The sequence below is a fragment of the Sorghum bicolor genome, chromosome 9 (assembly GCF_000003195.3).
Source record: "Sorghum bicolor cultivar BTx623 chromosome 9, Sorghum_bicolor_NCBIv3, whole genome shotgun sequence".
Lineage (NCBI taxonomy): Eukaryota > Viridiplantae > Streptophyta > Magnoliopsida > Poales > Poaceae > Sorghum > Sorghum bicolor.
Window position 1 is genome coordinate 58,204,883 of NC_012878.2, and position 25,743 is coordinate 58,230,625.

Below are 25,743 nucleotides of genomic sequence, written 5' to 3' on the forward strand. Positions count from 1 at the left end.
ATGTAGGACTAGCTATAGGTTGTGTCGGAGAGGATGTAGGAGAGGATGTATCGCTGGTGTTGATGTCCTCATCATCCTCCCTTTCTTGCATTTGAGTCGTCCTCGACTCAAGCTCATCTTCCTCACCCAAATAAGGCTTCAAATCTGCAATGTTAAATGTGGGACTAACCCCAAAATCTGCAGGAAGATCAAGCTTATATGCATTCTCATTAATTCGTTGCAGCACTTTAAAGGACCATCAGCTCTAGGCATCAATTTGGATTTTCTCAGTTCTGGAAATCTATCTTTTCGCAAATGCAACCAAACCAAATCCCCAGGTTCCAGAATCAATTGCTTTCTACCTTTATCTCCAGCGCATTTGTACTTAGCATTCATGCGCTCTATGTTTTGTTTAGTGGCTTCATGCAATTTTAACATCAATTCAGCACGTTGCTTAGCTTCAAAATTTATTTTTTCAGAACTTGGCAAATGCATTAAATCAATAGGAGCACGTGGCAAGAAGCCATAGACAATCTCAAAAGGACACATTTTTATAGTAGAATGCAGTGAACGATTATAGGCGAACTCAATATGAGGCAAACATTCTTCCCACATCTTAATATTCTTCTTTAAAACAGCCCTTAACATAGTGGATAAAGTTCTATTAACAACTTCAGTTTGACCATCAGTTTGGGGATGACAAGTGGTGGAAAATAAAAGCTTAGTCCCCAATTTGAACCACAAAGTCTTCCAAAAATGACTAAGAAATTTAGCATCACGATCAGAAACAATTGTGTTGGGCACACCATGTAAGCGAACAATTTCTCGAAAGAACAAATCAGCAATATTTGTAGCATCATCAGTTTTATGACATGGTATAAAATGTGCCATCTTAGAAAATCTATCAACAACCACAAACACACTATCACGTCCCCTCCTAATCCTCGGTAGTCCCAACACAAAATCCATAGATATATCCTCCCAAGGAGCATTAGGAACAGGAAGAGGTAAATACAAACCATGAGGATTTAACCGTGACTTTGCCTTTTGACATGTTGTGCAACGAGCAACAAACCTCTCCACATCTCTCTTCATCCTTGGCCAAAAGAAATGACCAGCAAGTATGTCCTCGGTCTTCTTTGCTCCAAAATGTCCCATCAAGCCACCTCCATGCGCTTCCTGCAACAACAACAAACGAACAGAGCTAGCTGGAATGCATAGCTTGTTAGCTCTAAACACAAACCCATCACTAACGATGAATTTATTCCACCCTTTTCCATCTTTACAATGCAGCAACACGTCTCTAAAATCAGCATCATGAACATATTGGTCTTTAATTGTTTCTAACCCAAATATCTTGTAATCAAGTTGATTCAGCAAAGTATATCTCCGTGATAAAGCATCAGCAATAATATTTTCCTTCCCTTTCTTGTGCTTAATAATATAAGGAAAAGATTCAATAAATTCAACTCATTTTGCATGCCTACGATTCAGTTTTCCTTGACTACGAATATGTTTCAAAGATTCATGATCAGAATGGATAATAAACTCTTTGGGCCACAAATAATGCTGCCATGTCTCTAATGTTCTAACAAGAGCATAGAGTTCTTTATCATAAGTTGAATAATTGAGAACAGGCCCACTCAATTTCTCACTAAAATATGCAATAGGTTTTCCCTCTTGTAATAAAACACCTCCCAAACCAATTCCACTAGCATCACATTCAAGCTCAAAAGTCTTATTAAAATCAGGAAGTTGTAGGAGAGGTGCATGAGTTAACTCATCTTTCAACATGTTGAATGAATTCTCTTGTGCTTTGCCCCAATCAAAAGGCACCCCCTTCTTTGTAAGCTCATTCAATGGTGCAGCAATGGTGCTGAAATCCTTCACAAAATGGCGATAGAATCCAGCAAGTCCTAGAAAACTCCGCACCTGGGTGATAGTATTTGGGACAGGCCATCCCTGTGTAGCTTCCACCTTGGCTTGATCAACCTCAATTCCCTGTGGAGTCACAACATAACCAAGAAAAGACACTCGATCGGTGCAAAAGGTGCACTTCTCAAGGTTACCAAATAAACGTGCCTCGCGTAGTGCATTAAAAACAGCACGTAAATGATCAAGATGTTCATCCAATGATTTGCTGTAAATCAATATGTCATCAAAATATACGACAACAAATTTCCCAATGAAAGCACGCAAAACCTCGTTCATTAATCTCATGAAAGTACTAGGTGCATTAGTTAACCCAAAAGGCATGACTAACCACTCATACAAACCGAACTTAGTTTTGAAAGCAGTTTTCCATTCATCTCCCAATTTCATACGAATCTGGTGGTATCCACTACGTAAATCAACTTTTGAAAACACAACAGCACCACTCAGTTCATCTAGCATATCATCTAATCGTGGAATAGGGTGTCAATATCGAATGGTGATATTATTAATAGCTATACAATCAACACACATACGCCATGTTCCATCTTTCTTAGGCACTAAAATTACTGGAACAGCACAAGGACTAAGAGATTCTCGGACATAACCTTTGTCTAGTAGTTCTTGCACTTGTCGCTAAATTTCCTTTGTTTCCTCCGGGCTTGTCCTGTATGGTGCACGATTTGGCAAAACTGCTCCAGAAATAAGATCAATTTGGTGCTCAATCCCGCGTAGTGGAGGCAGCCCCGCTGGTACCTCACTTGGAAACACATCAGAATACTCCTGCAAAATGTTAGCAACAGCAGGGGGCAAAGAACATTGCATATCCTCAATTGAAATCAAAGCATCCTTGCATATCAAAGCATAAGCAACAGAAGTGGATGCATTGAACTCATTAATATCTGATTTGGTAGCTAACTAGCTATCATACAACGTCCTTTCAGTTTTATCTCATCTTTGTTACCAATTACAGATTTATCATTTTTATTGCTCTTGCTCTTTGCTTTAGTAGCCCTAGCAACATCAGTTTGCATAATAGTTTCAGGGGACATAGGATGCAACACAATTTTGCGATCATGGTATAGAAAAGAATACTGATTTGATCTACCATGATGCATAGAATCTCTATCAAATTGCCAAGGTCTACCTAGCAGAATGTTACAAGCTTGCATAGGCACAACATCACATTCAACAATATCTTTGTAGGATCCGATGGAAAAATTAATTCTCACAAGTCTAGTTACCTTTGCCTTACCATTGTTGTTCAGCCATTGGATGTAGTAGGGATGCGGGTGTGGTTTGGTGTTGAGGGCAAGCTTCTGCACCATATCGCTGCTTGCCAAGTTGTTGCAGCTACCTCCATCAATGATCATGCGACAAGAACGCTCTTTGATGACACACTTTGTTTGGAATAAAATGTGTCGCTGATTTTGTTCCGCCATCTCTATTTGTGCACTAAGCACTCGCTGCACGATCAAGCTCTCATAGTGGTCCGCTTCACCTGCATTAATATGTTCTTCTATTTGATCTTCATTACCTGCATGGTCAGTCGCAAGCAGTGCAAGTGTATCCTCATCAAAATCACTAGCAGATGAGTACTCACCATCATCTCTGAGAATCATAACTCGCTTGTTTGGGCAGTCACGCATCATGTGCCCATATCCCTTGCACCGATGACATTGTATGTTGCTTGTTCTACCCGTCGATGCCACGGATGAAGTACTCGCAGCAGGCTTTTGCATCGTCTTCGCAACTGAATTGGTGAGGGCAGCTCGAGCCTTGTCACTAGATGATGGAGTAGAAATACGTGTAGATGGAGTTGAAGCCATGTGTTGCTGCCATGAATTAGCCTTCCCTGCAGAAATATTACTCCTTGCGCTAGCACGTCGTCCCTGCACTTCCCTTTCAGCTTTACAAGCAAGATGAAACAAACGGGTTATATTATTGTATTCTTTGTAAGCGAGGATGTCTTGAATTTCCCGATTTAACCCACCCAAAAATCTAGCCATAGCCGGTTCCTCATCCTCCTCTAGGTTACAACGCAACATACCCGTTTGTAATTCCTGATAAAATTCTTCTACACTTTTAGCACCTTGTCTTAACTGCTGCAACTTATTTATCATATCACGCGCATAGTAAGATGGAACAAATCTAGCTCTCATGGCCCTTTTCAGTGCATCCTAAGTTCTAGGTAAGTTATTAAGATTTTTCTTTCCATATTCTATCCACCAAACAGAAGCAAAATCTGTAAACTCACTAGTAGCAGCCCTAACACGTGTAGTCTCAGGAAATTCATGACATGCAAACTTTTGATCAACAGCAATCTTCCAAGTGATGTAAGCATCAGGGTCATATTTACCATCAAAAGGGGGTATCTTAAATTTAATCTTACTGAAAGCATCATCATTATTGTGTACCTCGCGTCGGCGATTGCCACCCATACCTCTACGGTTGTGACGAAGGCGACGTCGATCACGAGTGTCTTGATCATCATATTCAGTATCACCAGTGTAGTCATCTTCATGACTACCGTGCTCTCGATCTCCCTCCTTTTCTTCTTTATGCTTCTTTTTATCTTCGGTGTGGAAAGCATCAAATCGCCTTAGGAGAGCAGCAAGGCTTTTGTCCACACTAGCAACGGATTCCTCCAAACTTGTGAGCTTGTTGTTTGTGGCAATCTGCGTAGCCTCCAACTGCCCCAGCTTTTCATTCGTCACCTGCAAGTCGTTATCAAGTCCCTCTGTGTGCAGCTTCACTTTCCTTTCAAAATATGGTATGATGCCCTTAGTGCGAGGTGTAAGTGGTGTTTCGTTACCATCATCTGCCCCTGGCATGGTTCAAAGACAAAGACAACAAAAAGGCAAGTGAAAAAATAAAAGCCCTACAACTACTAGGATGTAGCTACAGCAAGTCGCTCACACTCAACCTGTAACACAAGTTCTTACCAATTCTTACCTTGCTTGACAGGAGGGGTCGTCTGCCAACAAGTGTACGGCAATGGACGAAGTGTATCGGTGCTGCAGCACAAGACCTGTCAAGCTGTAGAGTATGTGGAGCTATAGGTGGGCTGAAACAAGGAACGAACTAGCACCACGTTAGTTATAAAAGCGAGCTGAATAAGCGTTCGATGATGGTACTGTGCTGGTCTTAGGCTAGACCGTGCTAGAGACGCGAGCTTGGACACAAAGGAAAACCACAGCACACCCCCGAAAACAAGGTGGAAGAAACCTTAAATCAATATGAAAAACAGCCCCTTTTTTTTAATCTTTTCTCTTTTCTTTTTTTCTTTTTTTTTGGCAACCTCAAAAACTGATTATATGAACAAAGGAATACAAAAGAGCAATTCGCTACACACACACACTCTCTCTCTCTAGAGTAAGGCCGAACAAGTATGGAGTTATCTTTTTTTTTGGATCACAGTTCAATTTGGACTTCACAACAGATTCGACAGAGAGAAGATATGGTAATACTCGGCTGTGTATAGATGGTGACAAGAACTCGAAACTCTAAAGGACTAGACACTAAGACCAGCAACTCGACACAAACCGAAGCAACGCAAATTCAACAAGCCCTAACTAAAACGGTACTAGCCAAGGCACAAAGGTTTAATAGGATTATGGAAAAACTAATCTACTATATATTTTTTTGGCTTTTCTAGACTATAGAAAATTAATTAAAAACAGCAAAGGATTAGAAGTCTCTCACCGAAGAACCTTGCTCTGATACCAACTGATGCGAACCCGCTAGGGTTTTTGGCCTGATCTTTCGATGAGAGGCGCTGGATAACTCGATTAGTGGATGGAGATGACGTTCACGGCCCGACTACAGCCCTCAAGACCGCGCATTAGCAACCGACACACCACGTCCAACAGCCGTCACGATCTTGTGGAGCGCGACAACCAGCCCCTAGAGCTCCCGTCCTGCAAGCAATCGAAGAACTAGCAAGAACGAGGAAACAAGCACTGAATTTGCAAGATGAATTGAAGGTTTAAAACTGAATCTGAATCAACAATGGGGTTCCGAAGACAAGGAGACGGACTGCTGATCCTGCACGCGCGCCTACAAGCAAGTAGCGAAGGCTAAACTTGATCTAAACAAAACCCAGTTGTTCATGGCGGCTCTAGATGTAAATAAATAGAGGGGAGGACGACCAAAGGGGTGCTAGAGTCGTCCTCCAACCCTAGGACGCGTCCCTAATGGACTCAACTTGATACATGGGCCATTGGTCCAAAATAGGGTGACGCAGCACCAAAACAGAAAAAGGTGTCGGCACGAAAACAAGGACTGCGCCCGACTCATAAGCTGCATAGATATGTGGTTGGACCCATTGGAAAGTAGACTTCATGAGCTTTCCAACAAGTATAGGAACGTCCCAGTTGGAGTCCATATGACGCCGTGGTGATCCATACAAGTTAGAGTTATTTTCCAGTCCGAATCCAACTCCCAAAACGTGTTGGGTTTGGACTCTTTGTTTCCTTGCTGATCTTGTCCATTATTCCTGAGCAACACGAAAGTGCACGTGTCTCCATTGTCTAAATATGATTGACAAGAGTTTAAAACTGAACTTACTTGAAGGTTGAGTTGACGGGCACGAGCACGAGTAAGAGGACCAGCTATAGGTTGTGTCGGAGAGGATGTAGGACCAGCTATAGGTTGTGTCGGAGATGTAGGACCAGCTATAGGTTGTGTCGGAGAGGATGTAGGAGAGGATGTATCGCTGGTGTTGATGTCCTCATCAGTATGAGATGTATGCCATGTCATGGCCTCTTGCGCTTGTTGCCAAGGGCGGACGAGGGCTTGGAGTGGTAGGTGGAGGCGGTGGCCATGACTCATAGTGTGTAGGGGAGTGGAGTCGATGTTGTAGGGGGAGATGTAATTCCTTTTATTTGAGATGGGGAGAGGAATGTTTTGGTGCCCACAAAACGATGGGTTATTGGGGATTACTGGAGCAAGGAAATAGCACCATCTCCACTAATATGACAAGTGTATGAAGATAAAGGGTATTATTTGGAGATAGCTAAATATGCTCTTGGGGAAGGCATTAAACACAGAAAAAGCTTGGGGCCAACTCTAAGCTTTAGACTCGACATCTCAGATTAAAAAAATTACGTTGAGAGATGTCGTTGCTGCCGCCACGATCAACAAGCCTGCTAGTGGACAATTTCAGTGGTGCTTGGACCTAGCGCGGCGGTGCCTGAAATCCACCTTAATCGGTGGCAATGACTCTGGGCATGGAGTTGCCTAGGAATGACAAGCTTGTTAGGGCTCCTTTGGATCAATCATGAGGATTAAGGGAGAAATTACTTTATTTTCCTCTTAAATTCTCGCAATCCCTATGGTAAATAGGTGTATTCAAAAGAGCCCTTAGGGTAAAGACAGAGGTATCAAGAACTTTGGGGTTGGCGGCATTAGAACAACGACACGGAGGGATGGAGGCAATAGCTTCGGAGGTGAACATACCCGAACGAATGAACGATCTGTGAAATAGAAATGGTGGGAATCTATTTTTATTTAGAAGTGGAACCCATTTTAAAGCTCATGTCTGTCTCAAATATGACAAAGTATGGGCCTTATTTAACGCGAGCTCTAGCTTAAAGCCTTTGGAGTCATAAACACTTCGGATGTCCTAAGGCACCCCCAATAAAAATGACAAGTTGTTGCTGAGATGAGAGAGCAGAAATATAGGAAAAATAAAAGCAAAGAACTATCGTGTTTTTTTTGTGAGAGTGCAATCGTCCTAGCGTCTTTCTTTGCAGCATATACTCCCTCCATCTCAAATTATAAGTCATTCGAAAATTTTTAGAGAGTCAAAACATTTCAAGTTTAACTAAATTTATATGGTAAGATAATAACATTTATGATATTAGCTAAGTATCATTAGATTTTTTATTAATTATATTTTTATAGTATATCTATTTAATGCTACAAAACTTTATAATTATTTCTATAATTTTGATCAAATTTAAGATCTTTTAACTTTTCAGATTCTTAAAATAATTTATAATTTGAGACGAAGGGAGTAGTACCATAGTACAGAACATGACATCAATTACAGAGGAGCCGGATCGGCAAAAATGCCACATAAGATATTTTCGAAATTGGTGTATGGGATTATACGAGAAAGAATGTGCGACAGGGCAGCTGCACCTGCTCCCTGTCTTTTTCCTCCACGTTCTTCTGTCTTCTCACTAGTCACTACCAGGGGCAGATTAGGCAGATGGCTTCAAACTATGGCCTTGTTTAGTTTCAAAAATTTTAGTAAAATAGACACGATAATATTTTCGTTTGTATTTGACAAATATTGTTCAATTATAGATTAACTAGGCTCAAAAGATTTGTCTCGTAAATTACAGATAAACTATACAATTAGTTATTTTTTTTATCTATATTTAATTTAATGCTCTATGCACGTGTCACAAAATTTGGTGTAACAAGGAATCTGAAACAATTCTGCAAAACTTTTTAAAAACTAAACAAGGCCTATCTCCATTTCTGCCTAAACCTACAATAAGTTAGCCATTTAAAAAAAACAACGTGAGTCCATTTCAAAAATGCGTATACACCCCGCGAGCGCGGGGGCCGGGGCCAAACATGAATGAATAATGAATCAGAAACGTGTGCTGGGAGAAGGGCGACGTGGGCAAACGGAGATGGTTGGCCGGGTACATGTGTGCTCCGGGACGCTGGCCAGACATGTCGCCGCCACGGGGCCCAGTCGACCCAGTTGCCGTGTCATCGGCGAAGAACAGAGCTGTACTTCGCCGTCGCGGCACGGAATTTCTGCGTCGCCACAACACAACGGTTGGACGCAGACATGCAGGGACAGATCCGCGAGAGCAGGACTTGTCAGATCGTGCCAATAGTGCCGACGACTCGAGTCGGTGTGGTGACCGCCGCCACCGGTGAGCCGCAGTGCTCGTCCGTAGCGTGGTGTCATTCTTTGGGTACGTACCCTCGCCGACGCCACACGCCCGCCCCAGCGGCTCAGGGCGTCATCGATGGTCGTGAACATATAGCTAGCTGAGGTGGCAGTTCGTGAAACAAATAAACGGCCATGTTTAATTCTTACCCAAAGACTTTTTCCACCAAATGTTCGCCACCTACCTAGATCATTAAATATATATTAAAAATAACTAATTATATATTTTATTTGTATTTTGTGAGATAAATCTTTTAAACTTAATTAGTCTATAATTAAACATTAATTGTTATAGTTACAAATGTTATACAGTACTAGAAAAATCTTTTCACAAACTAAACAAGGTCTAAATGAAGCAAGTTATGAATGCAACAGAAAAAACACATGAAGAAGGCAGGGGCATCACCAAGTGTACCACATATAGACGCTCTCCTCGCTCTTCTCTCCCCTCCAGATTGTCTGAAAGATGATGTAAGATAGCGACCTAGCTTTCTTAACGTGATTGGTTGAGTGCATGCGTGACCAACCTGGCGCTAGGGGCCTGATTGCCTAGCGCTGGAGACAAGTACAACCTGGCCCAAGTCGGGGCACAAGCGGCCTCCCGGTCATGTGGACGTCATTCGTATATGTGGAACACGACGTCGCCCATACCGCACAAGAAGACCAAGACAATAAAATTCTCCAAGATAGAGGTGTTTGTGTCCTTTTTTACCCCTAGGTCAAGTGGATAAGAGTGGGTTGTTTGGGTAATACCTTTTTTATCGTTAGCTTCCTTAGAGCAACCATGAAATATTGAGGTATCGGTGTTGATGACTAAAATAACACGTCGTATGGAGGCTCGATTCCGCAATCTAATGCTATCTTTATATATAGGAGACTCAACAAGAACTTGTTAATTTTGTAGCCAAACGGCCAAACTAAGAGGGTTGGAGGGGATTTAATCCCCTAAGTCAAAATTCCCCTTAATTCCCTCAAATCATCTCCAATCCTGTTGGTTTGGTGTAAAAACGAACAAGACGATCCACTATATATACAAATTAAAAATAGCGAAGACAACAATTTATCGTTGGGTCTTACCATCTACGCAACTATCGAAAGATCAGAATTTTTTTTCCAGCGCATCGCGGTTTGTAGCTGCCAAGAGATTTTGCTCAAGCATCGGCGGCTACAGTGTATAATCGATCCAATGGATGCTTCAATCTTCTCACTCCTACCTAAGCATCGATTTTAGACAGCGTTATGAGTGTGCTGACTGCGTATGCATATGACAATCATATGTGCACGTTATTTACCAAAATATATAATTTTTGAACAATACCAGATGTGCTAGAAAAATATTAGAATTTAGAACATTGACTTACACAGCAGCACTTCTTACTCTTTTTTTTTAGAAAAAAGAATCAGCAGCATTTCTTACTCGGGCTTTGTTTAGTTCCCAGAATTTTTTGCAAATTTTTTCACAGTGCCCGTCACATCAAATATTGCAACACATGCATTGGAATGGAACATTAAATATAGATAAAAAATAACTAGTTATATAATTTACATGTAATTTATGAGATAAATATTTTAATCTTATTTAATCTATAACTAAATAATATTTTTTATATACAAATAAAAATGTTACAGTGTATATTTCTTAAAAAAATTTTTGAAACTAAACAAGCCTCGCTGTTGCAGCCTTGCAGGGCTTGTAGGCCGCCAAAAAGAAAGAAAGAAAAGGAGTTTGCTCTGCTCTTAAAAAAGCCCAGCCCAATCTACAGCCCAGTATCGCGCTCCCTGATAAAAACTAGGGGGCAATCTCAACCGTGGAAGCAGCCCCGCGCGCCCCCATCCCGCCGTCCACGCTCCTATCACCCATCATCCCCTTCTCCGTTCTCCCGCCTGCGCCTTCACCGCTTCACGGCAGCGTCTGCGAGGCGGCTAAACCCTAGCTAAACCCAGCCGCCGCCGGCGACAGCAGGTAGGAGCGGCGGCAGGATGAGGAAGAAGGTGGACGAGCGCATCCGCACGCTGATCGAGAACGGCGTGCGGCAGCGGCAGCGCTCCATGTTCGTCATCGTCGGAGACAAGTCGCGGGACCAGATCGTCAACCTCAACTACATGCTCACCAAGTCCCGCGTCAAGTCGCGCCCCTCCGTCCTCTGGTGCTACCGCGACAAGCTCGAGATCAGCAGGTGATGATGATGCCCTTGCGGCTGGCCGCGTCTTCCTCCACCGCACGCTTGCTTCACTTAGGGACAATGGCTAATTGCTAGCTAGCTAAAAATCAGCCAAAATAGCTCTAGTGTATCCAAACAGGAGAGCTAATGGGTGGGCTATTTTCTTTAGTTCATCAACTAGTTATTAGCCAACTAGGTAGCCAACCATAGTTAATTTGGGCTAATTTTTAGCCCCAACCAGTTAATTAGCCATGTGTATCCAAACAGACCCTTAACTTGCTGCTCGGTTGGTGAATGAATTGGTTGAGACGACGCGGCTTGCATTGTGCTGTGCTGTATTTACTTACTTCCCTACTTGTCCTCCGTCCTCCATTTCATCCTGTACCGTAGCCACAAGAAGAAGCGCGGCAAGCAGATCAAGAAGCTCATGCAGCGGGGTCTCCTGGACCCTGAGAAGGCCGACCCGTTCTCCCTCTTCATGGAGACCTCAGACATTACGTACTGCCTCTACAGAGACTCTGAGCGGGTCCTTGGTAACACATTCGGCATGTGCATACTGCAGGTTCTGCCTGAAACTTCTCTTCTATTCCATTTAGTTGGGGCTGCCATCCTTGGTTTCCTTGTTGCTGAATTTTATTTTGTTGATGCTTCAGGACTTTGAGGCGCTGACGCCTAACCTTCTTGCACGGACCATTGAGACAGTTGAGGGTGGTGGTTTGATAATCCTGCTGCTCCGCTCACTGTCTTCGCTAACCAGCCTCTATACAATGGTCATGGTGAGTATCATTTCTCCTCTTCATTTTGCTTCTCTCACCCATAGACACTCAATTAAGTAAGGAACTAGGAACAAATAGTTTTTTTTTGTTATTACATGCTGCCTGTTAAGAATGAAGAATCTCTATATCACCTGCCCCTTTGACGCTGAATTAGATTTTTTGAGTCGGGTTCTTTCTTGCCAACAGGATGTCCATGAAAGATTTCGAACAGAGTCTCATACTCAAGCGGCCGCGAGGTTCAATGAGAGGTTCTTGCTGTCTATAGCATCATGCAAAGCATGTGTTGTGATGGATGATGAACTTAACATTTTGCCGATATCATCTCACATGAAATTCATACAACCAGTTACAAACAATGAGGTATGGGTGCTTAATTCCATTTCTTTTATCGGTATGTTAAGCATTCCTTTTCCCCCCTAATAGGACTTCTTCTCTTTTATCCTATGATGAATGGCTTTGCTGAGTTTTCCATGTTCTGGTGAATCTCTTGGAGATTTTGTTTCTGTAATTCATATCATTTGATTCCTCTGCGGTGTGCATATTTTATCATGTGCCTAGGATTCTGAGGGATTGTCGAAACGGGAGAGGGAGTTGAAAGACCTCAAGGATCAATTTCGTGAAGACTTTCCCGTTGGTCCTTTAATTGGAAAGTGCTGCACAATGGATCAGGTGCAGTTCGATGCTAATTTCATCAATATTTTCACAAAAAAAGATTTTTGTGCCATATGTTGAAACTTAAAATCACTTGCAGGGTAAAGCTGTCATCAACTTTCTTGACTCTATTTTGGATAAGTCCCTGAGGAGTACGGTTGCTTTGCTTGCTGCACGCGGACGTGGTAAATCAGCAGCCCTTGGTCTTGCCATTGCTGGAGCCGTAGCAGCTGGGTAAAGCTCAACCCAATGGAAGTCAATATTTAGTCGAATGTGCTAATCTTCTTGGTGCTAATTGTTTGAGTTCTTAGGTATTCAAATATATTCGTCACCGCCCCAAGTCCAGAGAACTTAAAAACTCTGTTTGACTTTGTGTGCAAGGGAATAAATGCATTGGAGTACAAGGTGCTTTTCTGCTATTTGGTTTTGTTGTTAAAGTGTACCTGTGTTCTTTACATGTGCTTTTAATTTTTTAATGCATCTTCTTTCCTCTTTCAGGAGCATTTGCATTATGATGTGGTGAAGAGTGCTGATCCAGAACTGAAGAAAGCAACAGTTCAAATAAATGTCTATAAGCAACATCGTCAGACAATCCAGGTAATTACTTGGTTGCTTGCGTAGCCTACCATTTGTGTTTGATAGTCCTATCCAAAGCACCCACGATGATTCTCCATCCTGAAGCTCACTTCGCAGATAAGTTGGAAACCGACTTCAGCTCATGCGTTCTAAAGAGTCTTAGCCTTCCCTGTGAAATTTTGGGGCTGGTTCCCATTTTGGAGGGCTTAAATTTTATTACTTAGTCTCAAGTTTCCTCAGGGAGGGCAAACAGTAATTACTTCTCAAGATGTTGTAAAATGATAACTTGTTTAGATGCTGTTTAAGCAAGTGCAATGCACATTTTTAACTATTGTGGTGATGATCATTATGGACCGTAGTAGTGGTGTTTCTGTTATTAATTGTTAGAGAGAGAGAGGAAGAAGGCAGTTCAAGATTAAGCCTATGCGGTTGATCAGATGGTTAGGTATGAACATACACCGGGATTGTTGGGTGTAGAATAGAAAGCAAATCAATTCAGTTTTAATTACTCAAGGTATATATTTTATGGTACCTGCTGGCAGGTTGAGACTTGAGATTTACTATGCTATCTGCTTTATTTGTTTGGCACTCAATAACATAAAAATGCTCGTATCGTCTTATTATCTTTGCATCTCATATGAATGTGGAGTCTACACTTATAGTGCTAACTTGAACAATTGATCACTAATCCATTATGAATCTAGAAATATGTATCCTATCATTGAATAATGTAAATGGTGAAAGAATAGATTTACGTAAATCAAAATACTAGTAACACGGTGGTTGGACACAAGTAATAGTAACAGCCAGCCAGGGTTCAAATCCTGGCTTGCAAAAAAAAAAAAATCCCCTTGCTGTGCCTCCCCTAACAAATAGTGGCAGGGTGCCGGCCTGTGGTAACGGCACAGTCCTACCTGAGGGTAGTGGTAGTGGTTGCCAGCCCAGGTTATGGTGTGGCCCTATAGGGTGAGGCCAGGGTTTGAGGGTTTTCTTGGCCGGTTTGGCTGAGGTTTCTTAGTGCAAAACCATTGGGGCAGTCTTTCCCCCACCGATCGAGTTTTTTTTTATTGTGCAATGTATATTATATTTTATTTCATCCCAATGGAAAAATGCATCATCCTTGCAAAGCTTATATTTCTCCATCTACTTTGAATATATGTACTTATGAAGAAAACTGCTTTGTAACTACTCATCTTGCTTAATATGACTTTACCTGGCTCTTAGAGTTGCTAATGTCTGCAGTATCTGAGACCACATGATCATGGAAAGCTTTCTCAAGTTGAACTCCTTGTTATCGATGAAGCTGCTGCTATTCCATTGCCAATTGTTAAGTCCATGCTTGGTCCATACCTAGTTTTCCTCTCTTCCACTGTCAATGGGTATGTTTTCAGTTACTTTATACGGTATTATAATTCAGTCATGGATGTAATCGACCATGATGATTTTGTGTTGTAGGTACGAAGGTACAGGTCGATCATTGTCTCTGAAGCTTCTTCAGCAACTAGAATCCCAAAGCCAGCCATCTGCTCAATCTAATGGATCTAATTCCAGTAAGAGTCGTTTAAGTTTTCAATTTCAGTGTACTACTTTTTCGAAGAAATCTCCATGTTTCTTGTTTTGCATTTATAGTGTACTTTGTTTTGTCATGTAGGTAGGCTCTTTAAGAAAATTGAATTGACCGAATCTATTAGATATGCCTCTGGTGACCCTATTGAGACCTGGCTTAATGACTTGCTTTGTTTGGACCTTGCAAACTCCATTCCAAATATCAGCAGGTGAGCATCATCCGAATACCTACTTTTTTGCTGTCCAAATTTGCAGTATTTCAAACAAAGAATTATGGTATCTTCTTAGGCTACCTCACCCAAAAGAATGTGATCTGTATTATGTCAACCGGGACACACTTTTCTCATATCACAAGGAGAGCGAGATATTTTTACAGGTACAGATCAACACCGTTCCTTTTTGCATGCTCCGTTCATATATTGAAAATTAGGCTGCTAATACTTAAAACAATTATATAAATTGAAGGAGATTGTATTTCATCTTCCTAAATGGATACTGGTCTCATTAATATTTTCAGCGGATGATGGCACTTTATGTTGCTTCCCACTACAAAAATTCGCCTAATGACTTGCAGTTAATGGCGGATGCACCAGCACATCATTTATTTGTATTGCTTGGTATATGGACTGACCCTCTTGCCATTATAGATGTTCAATATGATACTATAATTGTGCAGTACTTACTTGTGTTTCCATGTTTGATAGGCCCTGTTGATGAGTCCAAAAACCAGCTCCCTGATATCCTGTGTGTAATCCAGGTTTTGATAACTTTCTTGAATTAATTCCTTTGGATGTTATTTGAAATTTGCTCCTGGTTCTTCTCGTTGTTGTCTTAGAGAATGAGCACTGGTTGCATCAATTCATTGCCACCGCGGCCAAAATATAATATTCAATGCACCTGTGCTGACTCATAAACAAGAGCTGGTTCTTTTCTCGCCTTTTCATGCATCGTATACTCCAGTAATTTTATTCGGTATGGTTTGCTTCCACGTCAGCTCAAGGCTCGCTTTTCACTGCCACTGGAGAAGCCTTTAGGTTCTTCAATTGCACAGCACCGGGTCACATGAACCATTGCCACATATATGCATAATATTTCTCCTAACAGAGTAGAGACCAAGCGCACCAGTACTTAGTTTTATTTATTAAAGTTATATGTCGTTGACATAATTGACTTTTGTTTGAGTTAATTCTTTTTGTATCACCATGAGAACTAGCATTCTTAGTTGTTGGCTTAATCAAGCACCAAAGCCACTAACAAGTTTCATATTCCACCATGATCTACACTGTTCAGTTTGATATTGTTCTTGAGATTAGATTTGTCTGTGGCCTATTTTAAGGTTATTTCATACTATATGCGTCATATAATACAGAAATATTATATATGTAAGATGTAAGATTTTAATTTGTATTTTCAGGTTTGCTTGGAAGGACAAATATCTCGAAAGTCAGCTATGAAAAGCCTAAGTGAGGGCCGTTCACCTTCCGGCGATCAAATACCATGGAAATTTTGTGAACAGTTCCAAGATAATGTATTTCCAAGTCTCTCAGGAGCTCGTATAGTGCGAATTGCTGTCCATCCTAGCGCCTTGAGGGTACATTCTTTTTACATTTATGTGACTGGGTTTACGTATGTTGACATCATCCTATATCATTCAATTTTCTTTGCCTAATGTAGCTTGGGTATGGTTCAGCTGCCGTGGATCTTCTAACAAGGTACCCTTCTTTACACTGCTTCAGTTTGTATCCTTATGGCATATAGTGATTACTGGTGCTTTGTTTCTGATTCTAAATTTTACTCTTCTTTACACTGTTTTACTTTGCACCTGATATATAGGATTATTGGTGCTTCGCTTTTGATTCTAAAGCAAACACAACCCTTAGTCTTAACCATCGCTGTGATATTAAACCCCCTGGTTCCCTGTTTTAAATGTTTTCCAACCATAGTGGCACTTGTTCACCCATGTGCAACTTGTACAGAAGTATTTCTTGGAAATATATTCCTAATTTATCTGTTATCCGTCACATTGGCCTTGTTTAGTTCCCAAAAAATTTTGCAAAATTTTTCAGATTCCCCGTCACATCGAATCTTTAGACACATGCATGAAGTATTAAATATAGACAAAAATAAAAACTAATTGCACAGTTTGGTCGAAATTAACGAGACGAATCTTTTGAGTCTAGTTAGTCCATAATTGGACAATATTTGTCAAATACAAACGAAAGAGCTACAGTGTCGATTTTGCAAAATATTTTGGAACTAAACAAGGCCAAAAGGACTGTGACTGAACTACCTAATTCAACTATAGCTGTTTTTATTTTATTTGACCGTGACCTTTTTTAAATTCTTTTTTGAAGGTACTATGAAGGGGAAATGATAAACTTTGATGACGATGAGGAGGAAACAGAAGAGCCTGAAGTGAACATTACTGAAGCTGCAGAGAAGGTTTGAATGGAAAGCTGTTTGTACTTAATATTACGCTCAAATATTTTTGTTCTTATATTACAGAAATTGAAATAGCTGGAACTAAGCTTACAAAGGAACTTGGATATATTTCCAATACCTTCTATTACTATTGCTAATTTATTTTTAACTTTTGCAAACCGTACGGCACTAACTAGGAAAAAATATGTTATTATATCCACTACTATTGCAGCTAAAATATTTAGTAGAAAAATAACACATGTTTCCATTTGTTTTCTACTGTATAATGTGGAGTATACAATTGTTTACCAGGTGGTCCAGGCGTTTAGCTATCAATACAGCCTTTTCTATTTAGGATATATTTGGTTGTATTCATACTATAATTCAGTCGCATTCCTTTACTTTGTCCATTTTTATGCAAGTTTCATCCTCAATTTTGAGTTAAACAATGCACTTGTTGAATTATCTCAATTATATGTTGATTTTTTTTTTTGTATTTTGCCTCATGAAAGTTATGAATAATGAATTTGTTATATGCGCTTCCTTTGGATATTTAGCATTACAATATGCCCTTATGTTTGATTGTATTACCAACTATATTATTATTATTATTATTCTGCTGGCAAATAAAGGCGTAATTGCATAAAAAGGATTTATAACATGTAATAAATATTTTATCACTTGAGAGTCTATAATATATTGCTACAGTACTTTTCCTTACTGGTAACAACTTTTAACTTGGTATATGTTGTTTCAGGCTTCACTGCTAGAAGAGAACATAAAACCTAGAGCAAATCTTCCGCCACTCCTTGTTCATCTTCGTGATCGTCGTCGTGAGAAGCTCCATTATCTTGGTGTATCTTTTGGACTAACACAAGAGCTTTTCCGCTTTTGGCGGAAGCACAACTTCTATCCGTTCTATGTTGGCCAGATTCCAGTAATGATATCTAACCAAATTTGCCATAACAGATTGACAGAACTTAGTGTTTCACCTTCTGTTGTGCTTATTGCTATACCTTTTTTTTTTTTTCAGAGTGCTGTTACTGGTGAGCATACTTGTATGGTGTTGAGGCCCTTAAATAGTGATGACATTGAAGTTAGCGAGTCAAACAAATGTGGATTTTTGGATCCGTTTTATCAAGGTACTAAGTTTTCACGTTTTGCTCAATCTCATTTACATTTCTTGCTGAAGCTGCTTAGTGTGCTTTACCTCAAGTTCAGTAAAAAAAAGGGTTTTAATCTTCCTAATCTTAGATGCACTGGTGTTTTGGTCTTCTTACATCATTCTTTTGCGTAAAAAAGGCTTATTTTTGGTGCTCTAGCTAAATTTAAAAGCTATATTCAGATTTCAGACAAAGATTCAGGCGGCTTTTGGGAACTTCTTTCCGGCATCTCAATTTTAAGCTTTCAATGAGGTATGAACTTTCAAATTACATCAGCGCAGTAAATTTTCTGCATTCTAATTTTTTTGTTTTGTATATTTTCTAGCGTCTTGGCTTCGAAGATTGATTACTCAAACCATGAGCCTTCAGAATATGATAATAATAGTACTTCAAAGTTATTGGGAGACATGTTGTCACCACATGACATGAAACGGCTAGAAGCATATTCAAACAATTTAGTCGATTATCATCTGGTAAGAAACACAACTATCCAATCCAGAAGATAAGGTGTATGTAGTTTTGATGCATTTGCAGAGTATATTTTTCTGCTGTGCTGTGAAAATAATTGTCTTTTGCATCTAAATCATTAATCCAAATTTCAATGCGTTTGGTATTCCAGATTCTGGACCTTGTACCCATCCTTGCACACCAGTATTTTTCGGAGAGGCTTCCAGTGTCATTGCATGGTGCCCAAGCAGCTGTTTTGTTCTGTATGGGTCTGCAGGACAAAGACATAGGCACTGTAAAGGTAAGCCCATGTTTAATCTAAAGCAAGTCCAAAGTACTTGGCATTCTCATCAAGATTTCTCACATCTGTTTTCTAATTTATTTAATCACAGGAAGAACTCGGGATAGAAAGGGAACAGGTTCTATCAAACTTCATCAAGACAATGAAGAAGTTGTATGGTTATCTTCATAACATTGCAGGAAAAGAAATTGAAGCAACCTTACCTCGACTGAAAGAGGTAAGAAAATACTATATTTAGTTTCTTTCTGTAAATTTCAATTCGTAAAATATTGCATGCTAGCTAGTGCATAACTGTAGTGTAGTCACATGAATTATGTATGACCATACTCTGGAACACCTTTTTATTCTCTTGTTTTTTCCACAAGCTTCGTAACTTGCTCATACTATGTTGCTACACCCAGATTGAAATGGCCCCACTTAGCAAATCAATGGATGAGGACCTTGCAGAAGCAGCCAAGGAAGTTGAGGTGAGATTCAAACTGCCATCAATAAATACTTATAATTCTGAGCTTGGTACTAAGTAACAAGGACGACCAAAGAATTCCATGTACCTTCAGGTATCCTAATTAGATGCAAATACTTAGTTGTTACTATAGTAGGTAAGAGATAGATTCTTTTCTTTCTTTCCCTGTGCACAAAATCGAATTCTAGCTTACAATTGTGTATATGATTGTGATATACTTATCTCATATAAAGCGGCAATCGTGTTAGCTAGGTTTTTTGGCTGGTCTATACTCTATAGACATTGATATCATGAAACCAAACACGTAAGTTTTACCCCTTATTGACACTTCTGTCAATGCCGTATGGGCAAAAATCTCAGGAACAGAGAAGAGCCGCAAATGAAGCTCCTGTGGACCCAAAGATTCTGCAGAAATATGCAATTGGTGACGACAACGAGATCGAGAAGGCCCTGCAGAACACCAAGGTGTCTGCAAGCGGCATCATCAGCGTGAAGTCCAACAAAACAAAGGCAGACAAGAAAGAGAAGCACAAGGAATCAGGCAAATCGAAAAGAAAAGGAACAGACGGTGGCAGATCCGAGTCGAAAAAGAAGAGGTCTTAAGCTATCCCTTGAAGTTGTATCTGTCACACATTTGACTTCCTGTGTCTTGGAGCTCGTCAGAAATCGCGAGGATGCTTATTATATATATCTGACGATGAAAGGAAAGGAAACCAGCAGAAGTGGGTTGAACGACGTGGCCAGTTGTGGGTTTGGACTTCTGACGAAGTTCCAATGACTGGTCGCTGTCCCCAAATTTTGATGTAACATTTCTTTAATACAATATATAATATTGAATATACTCCTAGTTTTTGTTGTATCCTGCCTATCATGCAGTTCATTTTTGTTGGAGAAAAGAAGCAACTTACTACTTCCTAGTTTAACCTGTGCCTGATACCTATGGTGAGGTTTAAGGAAGACGAGTGGCGTTTGCGTGTGTGTTGCCATCGTATGTCGCTGTCGTTGGTAAGCAGCAACGACAAATGCAACACCGAGCAACATATCGATCGAGCGAGCGCTTGACTTGATGGCACATAGGCGCTGCAATGTTTCTGTGTTTGTCAACATGCACCATCGTTTCCCTTTTGCACCAAGAAGCGATAAAACACCCTCCGAGTACAATGCCACTACAAACGCCACAGACCCTTAATAAGGCTTAAGACCTCAAATCAAAAGTACTGCACCAACAGTTCCTGGCCATCTGATCTATCTGATAGCCGAACTCGGAGGGCTAGCTGTTTTGTGATCTATTCTATTTGAATTTGAGCTCGACTGCAAGGATGTACTAGCTGTTTTGTTTACATCAGAGATGTGTATCGCGTGAGATAGCACGCGAGTCTAGGGTTTGACTCTGCTGATGCCAATCCTTAGCAGCCTAGGAATAGAAACATGATCCACGTTTCCGTTCCCATATTGCACGTTTCGATAACCTCTACGTTTCGGAAACGCAAATATTCTCGTACCCACGCGTTATAAAATGATGATACCCAAGTTTCCGTTCCGGGAACAAGGACGGGAACATGGCTGCTGCCAATCCCCCAGAGTTGACATCGCCAAATTAAAGCAGCTGTATATCCCATACTTATCTAGTCAATAATCTGGTCCCAAAAAGAATTAAGAATAAGAACGCAACCATAATAACGGACATAACAAGGATAGTTCCTAAAAAAAACTTTGAGTTCTCCAATAAATTCCACAGAAACAACCTGTCTTGTAAGCTCAATCAGACCAGCATCATTGATAGGCATTCTTGCACCTCTGGAATCTAGAAGAGAGATCTGCACTTCAGGGATACTGGCTGTGCAGCGTCCAGGGACATCTTCTGGCCATGATCCATCAATAACTTGAACGCCTATAGTAGCCTCAACTGTTTGTAGTAGTACTGCAAATGTGAACTCAAGGTTGCTACGTTTGCCACATAAGTGTCTTGTATTTATGGGAGGAGGATGCCCAATATGACTGACAGAATGATGTGTTTTTAAGACATTAAAGACAAGCACTTTATCTTCAGATTCACTTTCACCCTTTGCTTTCAGTTGAACTTCAAATGCAAAACCGGATCAAGTATCACAACTGCATGAGATGGGCCTGTTAACAACAAAAACGGATCCTGCAAGCACCACCATTAGTTAATCAATCACTCTTCCTCTATCAACAATAACACAAAGTAATCCCTAGGGTACATGCAGGGGTGAAGCTACGTGTATTTACTGGGGTTAGCCGACCGTATAAATTTGGCAAATCCTATATAGATTCACTATATATTTGCTAGTACATTTTGTTTGATGATCAATGGAGCTGACCCCTGTGATTTTCATGCCTGGCTTCACCGTACCTTGGCTAGTTGGGTACATGTATATAAACAATCCCTTACAATGAAAACACTAGAAAGTAATCAGTCACATTTTGATTTAATAAGGGTTTACTAACTCTTTTTTCAAAAATACTAGCAAGAAGTGTCTGATTTGTTCCAACACTAACTAAATGGCCTGTTCATTGCAACAGCACAACAAATCAAAGAATTACATGGTACCTCTTCAGTTATGGTTTGGCAGTTATCCCTGGCACGGTGGAAAATAAAGTTACGTCTAGGATCCATGGAGTCCCTGGTAGCGATCAAGCCATATACGTGCGCAGTGGCCAGTGGACGCCTTCTTCCTCTTTGAGTTCGCAAACCTTAACAGAAAATAACTGCAATCCTTCCTCCACGGTAGCAGATCTTGGGATGGGTCCAAAGGTATAGCGCATGGGTGGCACAATAGCTAAAACAAGGATTCCATTAATTAATATACAGAAGGTGAATTAAATCTCACTTGTGCTTTTAGATTTGCTGCTTTACAAATGTATATATACAAGAGAGAACAATATTTTGTAACTATTAGAGATATGTATAGTCTAACTCATTTAACAAGTAATATGATTTCATATATATATATATATATATAGAATACAAGTAATATGAGTTAGACAATACATATCTCTAATAGTAACCTAAGGAAAAACAAATTAAATTTGTTGTGAACATAAGAACGACAAAATGTAATTTTTTTTTTAACTTACTGGTGTCCTCGAAGGAACCTGAACACTTGCCATAACAGCTTTCCCAGGGGCGAGGGTGACAACAGGATTTCTCATCGATTATTAATTAGGGACGAGACAATACCTGTTGGGTACGTGCTCGTGTCGCTGGTGAAGATATGGAGAAGGGGCCGACGAAGACACGAGTTCCTGGCGTGCGACAGCGGCGTCGGCGGAGACCTGCGCGACGGTGTAATGGCGGCGCCCGGGGGAGAAGCAGGCGTCCAGCGTCCTACTCCGGGCGGCGTCGATCCGAGGAACACCCAGATTCATCAGGTAGTAATTGCAAGCCGTGGACCCGCGAGGACCGAAACCACGCAAACATATATCCTATCCCAAGTCCAACTCCGATCGAAGCAGATCCAATCAAGGTCTCTAGGATTCCGCCAGCTCGCCCGTGGACGCGCCGCTACCCGCACCGCCCTTGAGCTCCCCAGTCCCCACGCACGCGCTGGCTGTGAGCTCGCCGCGCCGCTCTCCGCATCACTCTGAGACGGTCGCGCTCGCTCACCTTGGTCCAGGATCGCGAAATTTCCCCCCGCGTCACCCTCAGCCATGCGCCGCACTTGCCATGTCCAGACCCGCCGCGCTCGCAGCAGCGCACCAGGCCCATGGCGTCCGCACATACCTAGCAACATTAGTATGCAAAAAGTTGCACCTGTTATAACGAGTCATCTTTTAGTTAATTTCATGAAAATTTTATAGTGTGGACGTATGGTTTTTAGTTTTAGGATCTAACTTTTAACGTGGGGTTTATATATTTCAAAAAAGTAACCTAATGTCATAATAAAGTATAACCTGATGTGATACTGAGTCATCTCAAAAAAGTTGTGATCAGCTTTGCTTAATTTTAAGCATAAACACGAGTTTTTTTTAAAAAAAAAAATTTATAAGACATAATCTGCAAAAATTTGAAAACTAGTACAATGAGTTATTTCACCAAGTTTCAATTAGCTTCACTAAATTTTAATTTTAAAGTGTAAACATAAGATGGAAAGAGTGAAAAATGAATAATGATGATATGGATTTGGCATGAATGGATAAGCATATATTTGTCCAGACCAGGGTTCAAAACTTCGGCGAAATTTCACGAATTTCGATAATTTCGGTGGTGGCCGAAAGAAAAATCCGAAATTTTATTATATAATAATACATGTGCTATATAACTTTAGACTCATATTTTCTATTGTTTATATTGCATATTCTTCTATTCAATAGATGTGTAATCATAAATCATATTGATACTTGTTTAGATCTAATTTTTTAAAAAATAAAAGCATACTTCATGTACTAGTCTCTAAAAAAATTTCGGCGAAATTTCGGCCGAATTTCGCGAAATTCGGTAATTTCGGTGGTGGCCGAAATTTTTGCGATAACGAAATTAAAAACCTTGGTCCAGACCCTTTCCAGCGTCATACATTTGTACGCGAGCGGCGAGCAATTAGCACTCGATCTGCCAGCTGAAGGTTCTTCACATACCTCACATCTTCGGTTCACTGCCGATGTCTATATTAGTTTGATAGTTTTCCTTCTCTTTATTTGGTTACGCATGTATTAATCTTAACTTACGTGTGTTAAAGTAAACTAGAGTTGAATTAAACTCAGTTTAATTCTAATCCACTTCAATGTACGTGGATTGAAGTGGATACATATGTATCCAAACTAGACTTTTGATGGATCGTTTTGGCGCCACAGTGGTTCCGCGCATAGCTGCGTCTGTACTTGTACAAATACACGGGGGCATGAGCAATGCAAACCCTTGATTAGAGCAACTCCAAGACTACCCTATATGCACTTGGCAAATCCTAATTTTTGGCAAAACATGAAAAAAGCTTCTCCAACACTACCCTATATGCACTTGGCAAAATAGGATGCTTGGCAAAAAGATGGCCAACTGGCTTAAATTTGGGAGCGTTTGGCATCCTGCCTACGCGGTGGGGCCCACACATTCAGCATGCACGCATGACTTAAATAGATTGCAACTTTTGCATAAAAGTCTCTCTGATTTTTTCAGGAAAATCACAAGATAGTCTAAATTTATCAAAAAAATAGCTAACTGTTGGAGAAGCCTCTTTTTTCACTTGGCATTTTAGTTTTATACTTGGCAAAATCTAAGATTTACCAGTGAAGTTTAGGTTAGTGTTGGAGTTGCTCTTAGTTCATCTCCAAACTCTTTCAGTTATGCTCGGTTAATTGGTAACGAAGACGTGTATATGCTAAGCAACGTATCGATATCACGATCACTCACAACAGGTGGCACACATTGGGTGCAGGTGTAGCCGACAAAACAGTAGGGTCACACCCACCACGAAAGTGCCCAGGTCTAGTAAAAAGCGCTACATTTGCGAAAAATAATGCCCACAAGATATCCATGAAAATCACGTCGCTTTCGCTCCTTCTACGAGAGTGTCACTCTTCTAAAATTCTTAAGCACCAATATATCGTATGCTCTATTATTATTTTCCATTTCCCACCAAGTAATAAAATATATAATTAATATATGCTGCTAGTACTAGTAGTAGGCCAGTGAGCCACACCACTTCACCAAACGCACAAAATAATAATAACCAATCAATTCCATCCAAAGTTCCTTTGAGGCCTTTGTTTAGTTTGCGATTTTTTTTTGCTTCGGCCACTGTAACACACTTGTTTATATTTGATAATTATTGTCTAATTATATATTAACTAGATTCAAAAGATTCGTCTCGTAAATTACAAATAAACTGTGCAATTAGTTTTTGTTTTTGTCTATATTTAATACTTCATGCATGTGTCTAAAAATTCAATGTGACGGAGAATTTTGAAATTTTTTTAGAACTAACCAGGCGTGAGTGCGATCCACAACCCAAAAACAAAACCAAGCTAGGGCTTGGTAATTATTGTTTAATCATGGACTAAGTAGGTTTAAAAGATTCGTCTCATAAATTACAGGATACAAGTAGTTATTTTTATCTATATTAATGTTTTATACATGTGCTGCAAAAATTGATGTAATTGGAAATCTCGAAAAGTTTTGAATTTGGGGTTAACTACAAGGCCTAGGTGCACCTGACTGTTCCTTGAGCCTGCATGCCGCCCTGCTTGCCTGCCTCACGTCCATCTCCTTCTGTAGCCTTGGCTCTATTTAGTTGACGAAATTTTTTAAATTTAGCTACAATAATATTACTTTTATTTATATTTAATAATTATTATTTAATTATAAACTAACTATATTCAAAATTTGTCACGCAAATTATAGAGAAATTATATAATTAATTATTTTTATTTTTA

At 40.3% G+C, this 25,743-nt stretch overlaps 1 protein-coding gene and 1 long non-coding RNA gene across 2 annotated transcripts; one reads left to right on the forward strand and one right to left on the reverse strand.

Annotated features, from left to right (window-relative positions):
• Nucleotides 10,650-20,279, forward strand: LOC8083812 (RNA cytidine acetyltransferase 1). The gene is made up of 25 exons (XM_002440280.2): nucleotides 10,650-11,007; nucleotides 11,383-11,554; nucleotides 11,646-11,768; nucleotides 11,955-12,128; nucleotides 12,327-12,437; nucleotides 12,520-12,653; nucleotides 12,731-12,824; nucleotides 12,918-13,016; nucleotides 14,238-14,374; nucleotides 14,451-14,545; nucleotides 14,647-14,770; nucleotides 14,850-14,937; nucleotides 15,079-15,178; nucleotides 15,266-15,318; nucleotides 15,976-16,152; nucleotides 16,236-16,273; nucleotides 16,916-17,003; nucleotides 17,740-17,919; nucleotides 18,016-18,124; nucleotides 18,328-18,397; nucleotides 18,471-18,618; nucleotides 18,765-18,893; nucleotides 18,985-19,110; nucleotides 19,295-19,360; nucleotides 19,717-20,279. The coding sequence occupies exons 1-25, from the start codon at nucleotides 10,811-10,813 to the stop codon at nucleotides 19,957-19,959; spliced, it is 3,075 nt and encodes a 1,024-aa protein (XP_002440325.1). The 5' UTR covers nucleotides 10,650-10,810; the 3' UTR covers nucleotides 19,960-20,279.
• Nucleotides 20,946-23,083, reverse strand: LOC8083813. Its single transcript, XR_002447589.1, has 3 exons — nucleotides 22,559-23,083; nucleotides 21,929-22,157; nucleotides 20,946-21,505 (listed from the first exon to the last, which is right to left on the reverse strand). It is a non-coding gene; the product is annotated as an uncharacterized LOC8083813 (long non-coding RNA).

Coding starts and splice junctions, on each gene's coding strand:
- LOC8083812 (XM_002440280.2), top strand. CDS start 10,811: ATGAGGAAGAAGGTGGACGAGCGCATCCGCACGCTGATCGAGAACGGC. Junction 11,769..11,954: donor GCCTCTATACAATGGTCATG/GTGAGTATCATT, acceptor TCTTGCCAACAG/GATGTCCATGAAAGATTTCG. Junction 13,017..14,237: donor AACATCGTCAGACAATCCAG/GTAATTACTTGG, acceptor TAATGTCTGCAG/TATCTGAGACCACATGATCA.